The sequence below is a fragment of the Pinus tabuliformis genome, chromosome 8, assembly GCF_031772625.1.
Source record: "Pinus tabuliformis cultivar Carrire ecotype Pingquan chromosome 8, CPIR1, whole genome shotgun sequence".
Lineage (NCBI taxonomy): Eukaryota > Viridiplantae > Streptophyta > Pinopsida > Pinales > Pinaceae > Pinus > Pinus tabuliformis.
Genome location: NC_142294.1, coordinates 2,067,517,330 through 2,067,536,266, shown reverse-complemented (window position 1 = coordinate 2,067,536,266; position 18,937 = coordinate 2,067,517,330). Strand labels below are relative to the sequence as shown.

Below are 18,937 nucleotides of genomic sequence, written 5' to 3'. Positions count from 1 at the left end.
ATGTTTTGTGTTGGGAATGAAAATGCAAAGCAGTGAGAAGAAAATGAGAAGAAGGCAAAACGCAGCAGAACGTAAATGCCCAGTGGCTGAGAATGCAAGGAAATTCTTTCACACAGCAGTAAAAAAAATGTATTTTTTTATGCAATGCAGCATGCAAAGAAATGCTTAAAGAAAAACAAGGACAACAGATTTTTAATGCACACTGGATGTATAAGAATGTGTGTGACAGCAGAAAGCCAAAGGAATTGCACAGTAGTGCATTGTGTAAAAAAAATGAAGACTAAGATTGTGTGAAGCAAGGGTGCATAAACAAAGGCAGCAGCCTATATTTTTTTTGTGGAGAATGAAGTGCCAAGAGTATGGGCACACAGCAGTATGATGAAACAAAAGGCAGCGACAGTGCAAATTGCAGAGGCAATGGAGCAGCAAGAAGTTATGGACAGCAGCATGATGGCAAGAAGGAGAAGCACACAGAAATGCAAATGTGAAAAAAAATGCAGCAGCAAGAAGTTTTGAATAGCAGCAATTGCAAAAGAAATTTTCCTTACAGCAGTAAAGGTAAATGTAATGAATTTGTTGTTCATTGAATTGATATGCAATATATGCAACAACAGTGAGTGCAAGAAATGTTTACACACAGCAGTGTAAATTTGTAAATTGGGACAGTGTAATTGTTCCAAGAAAGACAGAGTATTTTGTCTTTGAAAAGTGCAGAAGCAGTACAAGTGTAGACACAGCAGTGTGGGATAGACACAGTAAAGAAGATGGCACAACAGTGCAGCAGAGAATATGCATCAGCATAGGAGAACATTGTAATGAGTTTGCACACACAGCAGTGCAATGATTGTTTGTTTTGGAACTGCACTTGAAGCAGTCATTTGGTAAATCCCTCTATCAAGAGGATGATGCTTTTCAACATAGTCATTGGTGAATCCCTCTATTGAGAGGAAGATGTTTCTTTATAACAGGTGAATCCCTCTGTCAAGAGGAAGGTGCTCTTCAGCACATTGTTATGGTGAATCCCTCTGTCATGAGGAAGGTGCTCTTCAGCACATTGTTATGGTGAATCCCTCTGTCATGAGGAAGGTGCTCTTAAGCACAGTTTCAGGTTAATCCCTCTATTAAGAGGAAGACAACATTGTTTGTTTATGAACTGCATCAGAAGCAGTTGGAGAATCCCTCGATGTGAGGAAGTGTTTGGGTAAGATTGAATGCCCAGCAGTTGAAATTAAAGGGGAGTGTTGAAATGCTAATTTCAACCGCTCAGCAGTTTTGGAAAACCGCTCAGATTTTTCCCGCATCTCCAAATTTGAAACCAGCAGTCATGGCAGCGTCAGGCGTCGAGTCAGGAGCGCGGTGTATTGGCCATTTTCCGGTGCCGGGAAAATCTCGGGACCATTTGCCGGCGAAGGGATATTCCGGTGAGCGACTCCGATATAATATGGAGCAGACACGTGGATGACCACTGACGTAACGCAACGTAAGGTTCTCGGGAGGTAAAGCTCAGCAGTTGTGTGCCTTCCGATATCAACCTCCGTCGTCCGATCTGGTTGCGTGTTCTCCACCGTCGATCTCCGAAGTTGCAGCCCGTCCACGTCAAGTCAGAATTTTTGCGTGGAGTGAGGACAAAGCTTGGTTGACTGTCGTCCTGTCTGCGATGGAAGAATTAATGGTTTTAATGGTTGGTCGTAAGTTTTGGTGAGGCCCGTTTTAAATGGTTATGGGCATACGTCCCATTTATATTTTTATATATGCATTTATGTAAGTTTAGGTGTAGGCCATTTAATATGGTTATGGGCCACGTTAATTTTTTTATGTAATAGTATTATGTTGTGGCTGCGCTCGGTGGAGCAAATTTTTGTAAACGCACAGCAGTGCGAGATATGAAAGAGGTGATGTAATTGTTTTTGACCCCCATTGTAAAACAGAAGATTATGTAATTTTCACAGCAGTGGAGTATGTAATTTTGTGGTAAATGTTGAACGCACAGCAGTGCGGAAAATGGAACAGGGGAGGCATGTAATGTTTGTTTGCCATTGTAAAACATAGGAGCAGCAAGAAATTGTTCTGTAATATCCACAGCAGTGGAAAATCTATGAGAGCAGCAGAGTTTTATTTTTGAATCCCTCTTTGCACAGAGGATGAAGTTTGTATCAGTCTTTTGTTTTAAATCAATAGAAGTTTTTACTGTGTAATGGACTGTGTTCTGAGTTAATTTTTTTATTAAAGAGGTTCTCTGCAAATGATCCTGGACAAAGGAAACAGAGCATTGGCTCTGTGCTGTGGTATTTGCTTGAATGGTTTTTGGTATTTTCTCCATGTAAAAATACCCAACACTAATCTTATCGTATTAAAAACTACAGATCATTCAATGCCTAAGCGATTCCTTGCAATTAACTGCAGTTGACGCTCTTTACGCTATCAAAAATAGTTTTGACATCAAAAGTTGGATTTCCGATCCTTGCTATTTGATAAAGTGGAACGGGATTAACTGTTACAACAGCTCCTCAGGCATAAGAATTTCGGAAATGTAAGTTTAATTCTTTAGTTTGTTTGCAGCTTATATAGATGTCCAGATTTGGAGGTGAAATTATAAGACCTGACGATAATAATACTCCTGTTGCCAGAGATTTGTCGGGAAGGAATCTCAAAGGATCGGTTCCTAATGAGATTGCAAACCTGACTGCATTAGTTAAAGTGTGAGTAGAATCATACCCCTTTTTCCTATCTGTTGCTATTCTAAGTTTATGTTCATTGCCGATTCTGGAATATTCTGAATATAGAATAGGCATGTCTCATGTCATGTCCATTGGATAACCGGATCTCAGAAATCTGCAATGCAATCCACCTGAGGATGACCCTAAGTCTAAGTCTAAATAGCCCTTCAAAGAAATATTGCACCAAAAAGTTAAATATGGATGAGGATTATAAAATCTGAAAATGTCTCCCTGTCTTGCAGTGAAATTGGTAATAGTCTGTAGGTAACATGAGATTTGTAGAGATATTTGTTATAGACAAGTGTTTCCAAATATACTTTAGCATGTCTTAACTGTATGGACTGTTTATAAGTCTCCAAATAGCAACATAAAATTTGTTGGTGCGGTTTATGAAGGGAACACAGTCTGTCTTTGAGCATTATATTAAAGCGGCAATATGTTGAAATTAGCAGATCTCTTGACAATAATCATTTGAGTGGATCGTTGCCAAATTTATCGAGTTTAACCTTGTTGGAGAGACTGTAAGTTTATATCAAACATACGTTTTTTCATTTGGTTCATTGATATTATTTTTCCTCCGTATTTTCACAAAACCACAATTAACTTTTGTTATCATACAGATATTTACAAAACAATAGCCTCAACGGCATTGTTCCAGAGTGGCTCTCTGAACTGAAAAACCTTAAAGAGTTGTACGTCTTCCTCTCTTCTCCCATTTACGTTTTGGTTCAAGGTTAAATGGAATTAACTAAGAAGTTTAGGACGACAACCTTTTTATATTTATTATCCCAGGAATATAGAGAACAATAATTTCAGCGGTGCAATTCCCGCGCAACTTCTCCTCGATCGCTGGTTGAAACTCAGGTAATCATATGCTATTTTATATACCTTATGTTTGACTTGAATCCCATTTTGAGAATCTGAAGCTCAGATTTTCTGTAATATTTTCTATAATATAATAGAAAATGCCATAGAGAATATTTATGAATAGAGTTTAAATTCTCATTAATCTTATTGCATTACCTTTATGTTGTAGTTACTCTGGAAACGCATACTTACTTCGGAGTAAAAGGGAATGTACGGCACGAAAGTCAAAACATAAAAAGTTGAAGGTTCTCCTGGGATTAATGTTCAGCGGAATTTTAATCAGCGCTCTAGCCTTGATCGCAGGCATTATTATCTATCGCCACAAGAAAAATAAATGTGTCGCAACCGAAAGCAATGGCGTGATAAATGGCCCAGAAAATGGTGTAGACATTGCCTCCATCGAATTGACTGACTCAACAGTTATGGTGCCAATTAATCTAACAAAGTCCCGCGCCTTCACTCTAGAGGACATGATGGCTGCCACACAAAAATTTACAGGAAATATCGGAAAGGGCGGGTTTGGATCGGTGTTCTTTGGTAAATTGCCCGAAGGGAGGGAAGTAGCGGTAAAGGTTCTCTCATTGTTCAACGAACAAGGAATTCACCAGTTCCTGAATGAGGTAATTCTGACATCATTAGACCATGAAAAATGCTTCACCTCTCATCGCAATTCAATTTTTGCCTCCAATTTCATAATGTATTTAACAACATGGATAGTGGTTTTGGGACACTGATAAGCACGTATAGTAAAAAAATTTGATCATGTGAGTTGACTTGATGAACAGATTGACGTTCTTTCTAAACTCCATCACAAGAACTTGGTATCTCTACTGGGACACTGTAACGAATCCAGAGAACTTATGATTATTTACGAGCACATGTCTGGAGGGTCCTTCAAGGACCGCCTTTATGGTAAATATATAAATATATATATATATATATATTCATCAGACATATGTTTGCTTGAGACCGTGTAAAATCCAACTCTCATTTGGTTCTTATTTTTCTTTCCCAGGTCCTAGTCCAGAAAGTTCCGAATTAAATTGGAAGAGAAGGCTCAAAATAGCTTTAGATGCTGCACAGGGTAGTTCCTTAAATTCTCTTTGCTTTGAAGTACAGTGTTTTCTAGCAAAAATTAGAATCTAAATGTAGTTTGGTTTAAGTGTTGATTATAGAAAAATAGCACGGGCATGTTATAGATTTCTACTTCGTCATTAGAGGGGAAAATCATGCTTCACCATATTTCTCATATAATCCATCTATTTCTATTTCTATTTGTAAGGACTGGAATGCATGCACATAGTGTGCACCCCGAAGATTATTCACAGGGATATCAAGACCGCTAACATCCTTCTAGACAGCAACTTTAATGGAAAACTGGGTGACTTTGGTCTGTCAAGGGTATGGATTAATGGGGAGGCTTCTCATGTTACAACTATGGTGAAAGGCACTGCGGGATACCTCGATCCAGAGTATATCACCCACATAACTTGCACTGGTTTTGCAATATTCTTGATTCTAATGGAACTGTTAGCATTCTTATCTAACCCTTTGTTCTTTAACAGATATTTTAGCACAGAAAGGTTGACCGATAAGAGTGATGTGTATAGTTTCGGAGTGGTTTTGCTGGAGATCATATGCGGTAGACCACCCATAGATGCAAAACTATCTGTAGATAAACTAAACATTATTCGATGGGTATGGAATCCGATCATTAATTATAGAAAACACATAACTCAATCGAACATATTTGAACATTCTACATAGTTGTTCTTCTTCTACATACTATCAAGAATAATGAATGTGTGTATTTGCAGGCTACACCTTTCGTGGAAATGGATGCAATTCCTGGACAAATAGAGGAAATCATAGACAGAAGGTTGGGTGGAAATTACAACCTAGAATCCGTCACTCGTGTGGCCAAAATAGCCATTAGATGTGTTAAAGCTGAACCGTTCTATAGGCCAAGCGTGAGTGAAGTAGTGGAAGAGCTCAGAGAGGCCATGAAACTTGAGGAGATTTGCACGCGGCCAGCGCAGTCTATTTCTTAAGCAGTTAGATAAGTTCGTACGCTGTGCCTATGGGCTGAATGGAGAAGGGCCATCGTTTACATCATCGTGATAACATCGTTTATAGGAAGGCTTCTTGTTTTTACAAAATTTATTATTGTGCATTTTCAGATGTTGCTGAAAAGCCAGAATCTTCTGTATTTTCTTATTTCTGTTGATTGAATTCTGAATGTCACTTCTTATTTCTGTTGATTGAATTATGCATTTCACACTTTCCCAGGTCGTGGTTTAATTTCTTTCTTTACCCGTAGTTAAGTTATGTGAAGTGGCAGTAGTTATTTTGTATAAAACAAGTTGTATACTTAGTGTTTGCCGGCATAGTTTAATAATTGAATTTTCAATGGCATGGAATAATTTTGACAGTGAATAAAGACGCAGATAAAATAAGAGTAATTTTTACTTGTTATTTTTCTTAATAGAAATATGGTAAAAAAAATTGGGGTCAAATCTCCATTTATGTTGTTTAAATTGGTTTTTGGACTGTATATATAGATTCAGTACTTTAAAAAATAAAAATTTTGGGGCACTTACATGGTGAAGAATTCACCAGTGAAACTTGTAATTCAGTGAATTGCTTTCAGATTCTAAACAAATGAGATCAGAAAACAAACCAAAAAACTTTCAACAAATTAGATCAGAAAATGAACCAAAAAACTTTACAAAAAATCTACTCTGATAAAAGAAACTCCAAAGTATAGCGACATGCCATCATATTAAACCATTCATAAATGCATATTTTTTTATCTAAAGAGCATAACAGAAATTTGATCAGAAAATAAACCAAAAAACTATCCAAAAAGTATACTATGATAAAAGAAACTCCAAGATATAGCTACATGCCATATCATATTAAACTATTCATAAATAAATAGTTTTTTTTTTTTAAATCAAGAGAACATAATAGAAATTTGTTTGGGACTACTATGATAACTAACTATTCACGCTTAAAAAAATTGAAAAAAAAACATAAAACTTTTCCAACTCTTTTTGTTAAATGTAAATTACATATGTATTAAAATCATGCCAATTTATTCGGGAAAATGTATAAGTAGGAATGTAGAAAGGAAGCAGCCACCATGAAAATATAATGTAGGGAGGAATTTTATGAAAGCAATAACCTGTCTTTTCCTGGACATGAATGTTTTTTTGCCAATGAACATAGTGATGCTTATTGTTGGTTCAACATTGGAATCTAAGATCTATAATAACATGGAGTATTGTTTTTGCACTTTGATCATCAAAGATAATACAAAGTGCTTATTAATGTTTGCATAAATAAAAAATTATGGCATTTTGTTATATGACTAAAAACTGAAGGTGAGAGAATGAGGATGATACCGAAAGAGAGAAGACAAAGTTTCTAGTTGGAACTTTGGCTTATTTTGTTTTGTTTGTTGTTGTTGTGGCCATTTGTAGGTTTTAACCCCATACAAAAATTACCTGCATACGAATTCTAAAACACAGAAAATAAACAATGCGAGAGCATAACACATAAAACACATATACACAGAGATTTTCCCCTAGATCCCAAAACCGGGACTACTAGCTTGATTTTTCATTATGTTCCTTTCAATGTTGCAATCCATATTTATACATGCCGAAGCATCCAATACCATGGACCGAAAATCATCACGTCCAAAACCATGGACCGAAAACCATCGCGTACAAAACCATAGATAGGTCCGCCCAACCTAATATAGGGTCCAAAACCAAAATTTTCTGGGACGCTGCCCCGGACCCCATAGAGTGGGGTTATCTACACCCCTCAAACCCCCTGTGACTCCCCCCACTACGCAATCGGCGCAACGAAGGGGGGGCTCTGCCCCCCTTCTAACCCCCTGGTTAACTACGTGGGCTAGTCGTGGAAAGAATATAACACAACCCAACATTCTCCCACTTGTTGTTTTCTTTCCACAAGGGGACACAAGAGAGATTAGTCATTTATCCAGCCCTGCAATGCCCATTGTTTCTCTACACCAAGAGAGCTTCTCAAAGCTCACAGATTTTGTCAATGCATCTGCAATATTCTTCAAAGTGTCCACCTTTACCAGCAACACCTTTTTGTATTCTATCATATCCCTCACAAAGTGATATTGAACATCAATGTGCTTTGTCTTTGAATGATATGCAGGGTTCTTTGCCAAGAAAATTGCACTTTGGCTATCACAGTCTATCCTTATAGCTCCCTGTACTAACCCCATACAGGAACACAATCTCTGCACTTCCTTACTTGCATGAGTGGCTGCCATGTATTCTGCCTCTGTAGTTGATAGTGTCACTACAGATTGTTTCTTACTCATCCAACTGACTGCACCTCCAAATAGGTTAAACACATACCCACTTGTAGATCTTCTCTGATCCAGATCTCCAGCCTAGTCTGCATCAACAAAGCCACAAATATCCAACACTCTATCCAATCCTGGTCTTCCTTGGTAGCACAAACCATAATCACTAGTGCCACGCAAATACCTGAAAACCCACTTCACTGCTGTCCAGTGCTCCTTCCCTGGTTTTGACATAAACCTGCTCAATACTCCTACTGCATGTGCAATGTCTGATCTAGTACAGACCATCGCATACATCAGGCTACCGACTGCACTTGCATATGGAACACGGGACATGTCCTCTTCCTCTTCTTGTGTCTTGGGACACTATTCAACAAATAACTTTACACCTACAGGAATAGGAACCTTCACCGGTTTACTATCTTGCATATTAAACAATATTGTCTCGACATACTTCCTCTGGTTTAACCAGAGCTTCCTCTTTGTTAGATCTCTTTTAATTTCCATGCCCAAAATATAGTTTGCAGCACCAAGATCTTTCATGTCGAATTTGGAGGACAAATGGGTCTTCAAATCTTGGATAATTTCTTTGTCATTTCCAACCAACAAAATATCATCCACATACAAGACCAGATAAATAACATGGTCACCAATTAATTTAAAATACACACAGTGATCTGCTTTGCTTCTGGTGAAGCCAAGTCCCCGTATAAATGTATCAAATTTATGATACCACATCCTTGGTGACTGTTTTAACCCATACAGAGACTTCTTTAACTTGCATACCAATTCTTTCTTACCCTTCACCACAAAGCCTTCAGGTTGCTTCATGTAGATCTCCTCTTCCAGATCCCCGCGAAAAAATGTTGTCTTCACATCCTTCTGTTCCAACTCAAAATCAAAAGCAGCAACAACAGATAAAAGTAATCTAATAGAAGTTACCTTGGCAACAGGAGAAAAAATATCATCAAAATCAATTCCCAGCATCTAGGAATAACCTTTTACTACCAACTGAGCTTTGTATTTCTCCACCTTTCCTTCTGCATTTGTCTTCTTCTTAAACACCCATTCGCTGCCAATGGGTTTCCTTCCAGCCGGAAACTCCACCAGATCCCAAGCCTCATTTTTGTGCAAAGATGACATTTCATCAACCATGGCCTCTTTCCAGAATTTTCCATCCTCTGAATCTACTGCTTCCTTCACAGTTCTAGGATCATCATCAGTAATAGATAAAGCAAAATTTGAACAGAAAGTAGATGGACTATACCTTTCTGGCTACCTTCTTTCTTGAACTGATATTCTCACACCCGGAATTTGTGGCTCTTCATCTTTTGATTCTTCCTCCTTTAGCTCAAACTCTATCTTCTCATGTTCCTTTGGTTGGACTTCATGTTTAATAACATCTTTTACCTCTTTGAACACCACATCTCAGCTGTACACAACCTTCCTTGTTACTGGGTTCCAAAGCTTATAACCATTTAAACCATCCTTATACCCAATAAAGATGCACTTTTCAGATTTACTATCCAACTTGGTTTGTTTCTCCTTTGGAACATGTACATATGCATCACATCCAAATACCCTCAGATGTGAAAGAGAGGCTTTCTTACCAGTCCATACTGTTGGCATTATGATACAGGTGTTGTCCTTGATGGCAACTCACTCAGATGAAAGATCACAGTGCAACAGGTCAACAACAAAGAATTACAAATTAGACTCCAAAGAATGAAGAAAGAGAGGTATACGCAGGTTCACCTTATCCAAGCTTCCTATACACGCATGTTTACCTAACAAAAGGAGCGTATACGTACACACGCACCTTCACAGAAGGAAAAGCGCGTATATCTTGGAAAACCAAAAGTTTTTTGGTCCAAAGTATTTCTTGGTCCAAGGTATTGGTCCTAAGTAGTTTTGGTCCATGGTATTGAGAAAGGCCTAAAACTATATAAGGAGAAGAAGATCATTAGGCCACAAGGGTGCAAAGATTCGAATATCTTATGAAGTGTTGGATCATATATGCAGGTTAATGAGCTTCTGATGGTTTGCTTGATTTGATCTAAGGATGCACCTATATGGCTAATGAAGGTTGATGGATCGGGATCAGAAAGGCTGAAGAGTAGTATCATTATGTGGTTTGATCTTGAACAGTCTAGATCTGAATATTGAAGCATGTTTTATTCTGTAAATGTGATGATCTGGGTATGACTGAAGTCTCGAATAGTTGTGATGTTTTAAGTTAGCATTTATAGATCTGTATGCAGGTTCGCTTTAGTAAAAGAGCGTATACACGCTGGTTCAACATATCAAAGTAGCGTATACATCATAAATTTGAATTTGCAGATCTATATGCTGGTTCCCTTTGGTAAAAGTGCGTATACACACCGGTTCAACACATGAAAGTAGCATATACCTTATGAAGTATGATGTTTAAAGTATCAGTTGTTTCTATTTGCTGTTGCAGAGTTTTGGGTTCTGCTTTGTGTTTTGGTGACTGTATTTTGCTGATAGTGTTCTGAATGATCAGATTGATTGATTGTGATTTGCTTCAGTGATGATGGGTTTTCAAGTGATTGATTGATTCAGTTGTGGTTGATTCAGAAAGTGATGATTGAGTTTCAGTGATTGGTTGATGCAGATGTATTTGATGGTTGTATTGCAGTTATGATTTTCTGAGTTTCAATGTTGTTGATGGGTTCAGTATGAAAATTGGATGAAACGTGGCCTTCAGATTGTGGTGTTGTGTTCTAGGAGTATCCAGTCTGAAAATTCATGAAACGTGGTCCCTCGTGGAAGAGTGGAGTTTTCTATAGGCTGGCACCGACATATTAGTAAACATATTGGCTACTATAAGAGCTAGGGGGTTGTAGCTCCCTTCCAGTAGTACCTGGAGAACGAGAGAAGGTTGTAGCCTTCTACAGGTGGGTACCTGTGTACTGGTATGAGTCTGCACCAGTACAAGATTGTAAACAGATTTTCTTATTATTAAAAAGAAGACAGAGACGACAACAATATGTGGTTTTTACTCACATTGGGTTTCCACCTTATATCTTGGTGTTCATGTGTGTTGCTTATATGTGATGCTTTATTCTGATTTTACTGCACTATCTAATAAATATCTTATATACTGGTTTAAGCTCAATACATGATAAATTGTATAAATCAAAAGTTTTCTGCATATACGATGGTTGCTTTAAGTACAATCATATGTACATGCTAGTTCACTTCACTGAAGTAGCGTATATAAATATGTTAGAGAAATAAAATTATAGATCTGATAATACTGATTCACCCCCCTCTCAGTATTATTTCCAACAATTGGTATCAGAGCGGGTCCTTCAGAAGAAGCTTGATTGCTTGAAGGGAGAACCATCATCATGAGTAATCAAGAAAGCGTGGGATCCATCAGACCACCAATCTTTGATGGAAGAAATTTTGTTTATTGCAAAATAAGAACCACAACCTATCTACAATCACTTGGAACGGATGTCTGGGAAATTGTGGAATGAGGATATACATTTCCAACAACAATTCCTACAGATACAACAGGTAAAAAGCAATATGAAACCAATGTCAGAGCAGTCAATACTTTATTGGGAAGTCTATCACAATCAGAATTTGTCAAAGTCATGCAGCTCAAATCAGCCAAAGAAATATGGGACAAAATCGTTCTGAGCTACGAAGGAGACTCTCAAGTAAAACGTGCTAAGCTTCAAACTCTCAGAATTCAGTATGAAACTCTTAAGATGCACAGTGATGAAAGTATAGCTAGTTACTTCTTATGTATAGATGAGGTTGTTAATTGTATGAAGAATATGGGTGAAGAAATAAAGGAAGTTACCTTAGTTGAGAAAATTTTGAGATCCTTATCTAGTAAATTTGAATCAAAAGTGTATGCGATAGAAGAAAAACAGGATCTGCAGACTATCACTATGACACAGCTTCATGGAATCTTAATTGCCTTTGAGATGAGAAAATGAGGACCATCAGATATGAGAGAAGCCGCATTTAAAGCTTCAGCAAAAGGAAAGGAAGAACACAATGAATCAAGACATATTTCAAAAAAAGAAGATGAGGTAAAATTTGTCAAGAAGCTTCAACGGGGTTCCGGAAGATTTAGAGGTAAGCTACCGTTCAAATGCTTTGCCTGTGGTAGAGCCAGTCATTATGCTGCCAAATGTCCTCATAAAGATAAATATGAAAAAGGGAAGGAATATGCAAAATGGAATAGAAAACAAGTTGTAAATAAAAGAAGTTACTATACTCATGAAGATAGCGATGGTTTATCAAATAGTGATGAAGATGAAAACAGTAATGATTATAGACTTCTAATGGCTTATGACGATGATAATTTTTGGGATGCTTTAGAAGAGGATGATTGTTGGTGTTTGAGTATGAACAAATTATTCAATCCCGTTTCCTACATTAATTCATCAATCCAGGTGCGTACACTTTTCAAGGTAACACGCAAGGTATATGCAGGAGCAAGGTTACAATCTTACATTGACCAAGGGTTCGTGACTAAGAAATTAAAGCATCGCTGTAACAGTAATGGAAATTAAATTGCAGAAAGAAAAGCATTCACAACAATCTATGGAAATCTATAACAGCAATAAAGAAAATACAACAAGTAAAACAATATACATAAAAAGGACACACGCACAACACCTGATCAGAAGAGTGGGCCCAACTCCCTGGTCAGGGCTGTGCTTAACTCACATATTTGAGAAAAATATCAGAAGGCTAGAAATTTCATTAACAAGAGTTCCATTGTTACAAGGCTCAATTCTTACATCAGCTAGCTCCCCTTTCTCTCTGAATTGTGTCTTTTAAATATACAAACATCCAAAGGAAACTTACAACAAACTGATCTCAATATTCAAGATGAGATCTAAGAGATCTGTCCATCATGATTCAGCTGGAACAAGTCGAATTTGGTTATTACAATTGGGCAATTCTGGAAAATGGCCGCAACAGCAAATATGCAAATATGTCCTTCGAAGAACCTTGATTTTCTCCCAATACAAACCAAATTTCTAAAAACTGCTCATTAGGAAACTGATTTGGTCCGTTCTGAACAAAACCCATGTCTCAAATTTTCTAGATTCACTTTCATTTGCCCAAAACGTCCAACACAAAATTGTCACTTCTTATGCCAGCGAATTCCTGAGTTGGAATATCTAATTATCTGTTGAAGACCAAATCTGCAATCTGGAAGAGATCTTGGAGGTTAAAATCATGAGTGAGGTTATAACGAAAGAATAAACCAAAATCATGCATAATAATCATTAATTATTAAAAATAAATGAGATCAAATATTATTTATCCACAAGAGCATAAATGATTATGAAATGGAATTATATAATAAATTATGGTAAATAATGTGATAAAAGAATAGTGGAAATAGATGAAATGAATGTTAAGAAGTGGTAATAATAATGACAAATTAAGAGCCCAACATTCCCTCAAACTGAATATGTTGCATGCCCACATGCAACCTAATGCCTCTGTATAAAGTAGGGGAAATAATGGTTTGAAAAATATGAGTGAATAATGCTCAGTGGTTTTTTTTTATGACATTCTCCTAAACTTTTAATAAATCAAACACTCATGTTATTTCACCTCAATTGTTGCTTTCAACAAAATAACGTGGAATGACATCTATGGATTAACATTTGTTGAAGCTAATGTAGGTTGAGCTTGTGTAAGTGATGCGAAAGGTGGAAGCCATGCAAGCTCAAAGAAAGTAATCAAAAAGTGTAGTAGGATTTCCTTCCCCCAAATTGATTAGTTTCCTTGTCATCAAGATTTCTATAGCACATCTCATGAGTATCCTCAATCAGTAATTCATTAGGATTCAAAATCAGAATTAGGCCTCTTCATCCTTCCCCAAAATAATAGTAGTGTTGTTAAGCTAGGATTAAATAGAGATTGATTGGGTAAAGCAACTATCTTTGGTTAAAGATATGAAACTTGTAGAATAAAGGAATGATAAATTAGATGATACAAAATGTCAAATATCAAATATCCTAAAAATTTCATCCCTAACATGTAAAGTAAATATTTATAACTCAATAATAGATATAAACCATAACCACCATTATCTAAGAACTGATTAAATATTACCCCATGAACCATGAGTTCTAGCAAACCTTATATATGCAACAGTGGCTTTATCAACAGTTAGTTTTGAGAAAACAAGGTAACCAAGTAGATCATAGTATTGAAATAACTTCTATACCATAGGCATGGCCACTGCTGCCAGCAGATGTCCATAACCCCGACAGGGATGCCTTTTTAACCCATTGAGATGCCAGTGTCCCATCTATTAGAAATAAGTACATAGTTACAAAAACATTTCAATTTACTTAGATGTCTACTGAAAATCATTGTTCTGGCTTGATAACCAGTTAATAACAATGCCATTCATGGGAACTAACAAAAGTGAACAAGTCAACTCGTGATGAGACCTCTTGTCCTTCAGTTTTATGACTGAAGGCCATTACCCCGGCTTGGTGACCAGTAGTGGTAATGTCACTCTATTAGGACCTATGATCATGGTAGGTCGGCTCATGATGAGACCTCCTATCCTCTAGTTGACTATTTATGTTTAAAATTTAACTATGGTTATTGTTAATCAACAAAAGATCACTTAATAGATGGGGTGGCAAGCCAACTCCTTAAGAGCTAGGGATGGCATAAAACGTTTTGTAGTAACTATTTTCAACTCAAGTAATTTTGCTTCTCAAACACTAATAACCTTCAAATGACTGTTGATAAATATATTTTTCTTTGTTAAGATTGGGGTTTGAGGAATAATTCATTAGATAGTGATGGAAAGATTTAAGTACAATTTTGTGGTCATCATCATAAATTTTACAAAATCAGGGACTTGACAAATTAGGAAAGTTGAAAGTTGTCATGATGAAATCATCTTTTCATAATTATTCCTTAAAAATAAAATTATGTTTATAGATAAACAAAGATAAATTGACAACCCAATCATTATGTCAAATAGGACCTAGACAATTAAATGTATTTCCCCATTCACCAAGTTAATATCGTTGTGCATGATTCAAGCTCCAATGTGTGTGGATAAGTGGGGGTTACAGATTGTTATGGATTATGGTGGTAATAATCGTGAGATGTATGAGTTGAAGTGAAATTTTAATAACAATGATGACATGACATCATTGATATTAAATATAATACATTTTCTATCAAATGCAACCTCCCCCCAACTAAGATATGACCGTCCTCGGTCATAATTGAAACATCAATCAAATACACAGAGTTGATTAGGGACATACCTGAAGACTTACCTTGGCGAAGTATCAACATGGGTAGAGTAACAACACTGGGTACTTAGAAAAAATTTCACCATGGAGTAGCAACACCAGAGGAGTAACATCACTGAAAGAGTAAAAACACCGAAGAAATAACAACACCGGGTACTAAGAAAAATTTCGGGAGTAACAGCATCGACGGAGTAACAGCACCGACGGAGTAACAACACTGGCTGAATAATAGCGTCGGTGGAGTAACAACACCAGCGGAGTAACAACATTGGCTGAGTAACAACACCGGCAGAGTAATAGCACTGCTAAGTAACATCATCAGTGGAGTAACATCACTGGCGGAGTAACAGCAGCGGCAGAGTAATAGCAGTGACGGAGTAACAACACTGGCGGAGTAATAGCACCGACGGAGTAACAACATCCAAACATCTGAGGAAACCATATACTGATAAGACTCAAGAACAAATGGATAAATATGGAGCAATATCATGAAACTTGAGAACTTCCTTTTATTTTGATGAAGGAACAAAATTTGTGACTTTGAACACCTGAAACATAAATACATAAGAGGAATAAAAAAAGAAACAACAATTTTATTAAAAAACAATAAATAAATAAATAAATAACTTAAGTTGCAACGGCTAAGATTTTGACTGCAACAATGTTGTTTCCTAAGGGAATATCAATTTGTTTCTAGAAACAACAATCTATCAATGGAAATGTATTTTGGCAGAAATGACTTGGATCTTCAAATGGAAATCAATTCTCCATTTCTCCTATTATGAATCCATTAGGTAATGAAAAAGTCTTCATGTTGTTGGTGAGAAATAACAGGAATAATTTGTAACAAACTCTTATGATCAATTTCCATGGCACCTCGAAAGAATCAAAATTATATGGTATTAGATTTCTTAATAGATGCTGGGATGAAAATCTATTATTTCATTATCATTTCCTTCAATAATCACTCATTCAAAAACAAATTGACCTCTTTTATTCTACTGGAACTTGCAAAAAAACGAGCGTCTACCTGCAATAAAACATATAATCATGGAAGAAGAGAGGTGATCGGGTTCTCTAAATCCAATAAATATGAAAAAAATAACAAGTAATTACTCTATAAAACAAATCCATAGAAGGATAAACAAAGAAAAATTTATTTGTCACCTGCGGAAGAACAGTGGTCGACCATACTAACCAGCAGTGTTTTAATCATAACTCTTTTGTTTTTCGTCTGATTTGAGTGATTCCAAAGCTAAATGAGATATACTTCAAAATTATATCACCAAAAGAAACAAGTTTTGAAAATTCCATGGTGTGATATGTCAAATTTACTTAGAACAATCTGCATAAAAGAGTCATTTTTGATTTCCCAACTTAGACCAATAGTTGATATTTTAAGAATAAATTTTTCGTTTGATGACGGATTGAACTGATTCAAATTAAAGATTAAAGTAGATTCATGTAAAACGCAGGAACAGTCGAAAAAACAGAGTTTTAAAGGTGTTGATTTACGATAGACAGTTAGTATTTTGGTCATAACTTTCTCATATGATATCAAAATTGAGTGATTAAAATTGCATTGTAAACTAGATTAATACATGAATATACCATAGAAACAGGTTTTCAAAATCTAGTCATTTAGGCCTCCAAAAGTTGACTGTCCCAACTCTGTTCCTGAGTTGCCTACTAGGCATACTGTCAATGTTTTAGTCATAACTTTTTTGTTTCAAATCCAAATTGAGTGATTCAAATTGGATTAGAAAGTAGAAATAAAGGGCTACTTAGTATAGAAACAGGTTTTAAAAATATTTCCATTTTGTCCCTCAAAAATGACTGTACCGACTGAGATTTTAGTGGTTTTATCAAGCCCACATGCCGTAAGATATGATAATCAAGCAATTTTTTTTTTCAAAATGATGATGAGTTTTTGTAGAAATCTGATTTCAATATAATACATCTACATACACAATAAAATTCAAACATTTACCATTGATACTGATATACTTAGCAAGTTGCAGCAAACACAACTCTTTCTACATATAAAGAAATTTATTTATATAGTTATTTATTCTATTTTCTACACTAACCTATTCTACCTTGAAAAATAAAGCATACTTACGTATAAGAGTACTTCCAATGGAGCCATTTTGGAAATAAGGCCTCAAGTGTATACACACTCGAATTTGAGAAATGTCTGTCAATAAATACTAGGGTATGAGAGACCAACTTCCCTTGAAAATATGGTGTCAAAAATTTCTAAGTATGGAGTGACGCTGCAAACAACTGATGGAGTGAAACCAGTCTTCAATATATCCTTTACTTTCTTGATTTCTCATAGTTGTCATATCATGAATTTCTTGAGTTTCTAAAACAACTTGTTGACGCAGACTAGAAGAAACCTCCTTTTCTTCCATAACTTCTACAATTTTTGGATTTGAAACATTTCCAATCTCGATATAAGTTTTCTACAATTGTGTATGCGAGATAGATTGGGTGGGAAGGGTAGGTAAATTTTCCAATTCAATGCTGTAAGCATGTTGTACTGGTTTATTATGGTGAGGGTGTGGAATGAGTTGAGCAAGATATTGTGTAGGGCATGGAGGATTTTGATGATGTAGTTGATTGGGATGTGTGGATGATTTTGATACGCAAGCAAGGTGTTCTTGAAAAGATGGAAAATAATATGGATGATATTTTTGTGCTACAAGATGAGGGAGAGTAGTCATGTAATCATAGCATGAACCATGCCAAACTTGTGGACAAGATTGATGGGGGTTATATTGAGATTGGCATGGCTGCCCTAACACATGAGTATTCCATAATAGATTATGCAAGTAAGACAATGGAGAGGAAGTGTTTTGAAACATACATGTAGGCCAAGGTTTCAATGGTTGTGAAATTGTTGCAGCTTCTCCATCTCTTGGAAATGTTTTTTTCATCCCAGGTAAGAAAGAGAAACTATCCATGAGATGCTCCTTTTGGCATTGAGGAAAAATCACTTCTTCAAATTCTGCTTGACTTTTCTTAACCTACAAAACATGCACTTGTGAATTTAGAGAGCTAATAAAATCAACTTTAAAATGTTCAAATAAATCACTGGTTTCATCTCTTATATCTTCTGTTCTTGTAGCAGATTTGGAAAGGAAAGAAGAAAATTCTCTAGAATTCTTACCAGCCTTGGATATTCCTCTTGAATACCTTATGCATAAATCACAAACATCATCATATGATAGCTGAAAAACATCACATTTTCCTATCAGATTTAGGATTTCTATAATTTCATCTTTGATTCCTTTAAGAATGAGTGTTTTTAAGATCTTTTTTTCCAAATGCTTATGCTTTGATTTTTGAAGGTTGTATTTAAATCGATCCAAATAGTCCTCCAAGATTTCATCTTCCCCTTGTATCATACTGAAAATATCTTCATTGGCCTTGCAATAGTCTTGGTGCTTCTCCAAGAATAGATTCTTCATGTCCTCCCATGTTTTGATGCAGTTCCCACCAAGGCTCATGAACCATCGGAGAGTTGCTCCTTTTAGAGTAAGAGGAAACACTTTCAACCTTTGATCATTAGTACAATAATCATATCCTCTGGGTCCTTAAAACTCAAATAAGAATGTATCTGGGTCCTCATTATCCAAACCATGAAAATTTGGTAGAGAAGATGGAGGAATTATGTGCATTTGTGTCACTCCTCCTAG

At 36.2% G+C, this 18,937-nt stretch overlaps 1 protein-coding gene across 1 annotated transcript; it reads left to right on the top strand.

Moving 5' to 3' along the window:
• The first annotated feature begins 1,324 nt into the window (after positions 1 to 1,324).
• Positions 1,325 to 5,777, top strand: LOC149244769 (putative LRR receptor-like serine/threonine-protein kinase At1g67720). Its single transcript, XM_089371636.1, has 12 exons — positions 1,325 to 1,421; positions 2,404 to 2,530; positions 2,628 to 2,699; positions 3,170 to 3,238; positions 3,338 to 3,409; positions 3,510 to 3,581; positions 3,754 to 4,204; positions 4,370 to 4,496; positions 4,600 to 4,668; positions 4,867 to 5,056; positions 5,150 to 5,282; positions 5,402 to 5,777. Exons 1-12 carry the CDS (start codon positions 1,325 to 1,327, stop codon positions 5,633 to 5,635), a joined length of 1,713 nt encoding a protein of 570 aa, XP_089227762.1. The 3' UTR covers positions 5,636 to 5,777.
• The last annotated feature ends 13,160 nt before the right edge of the window (positions 5,778 to 18,937 follow it).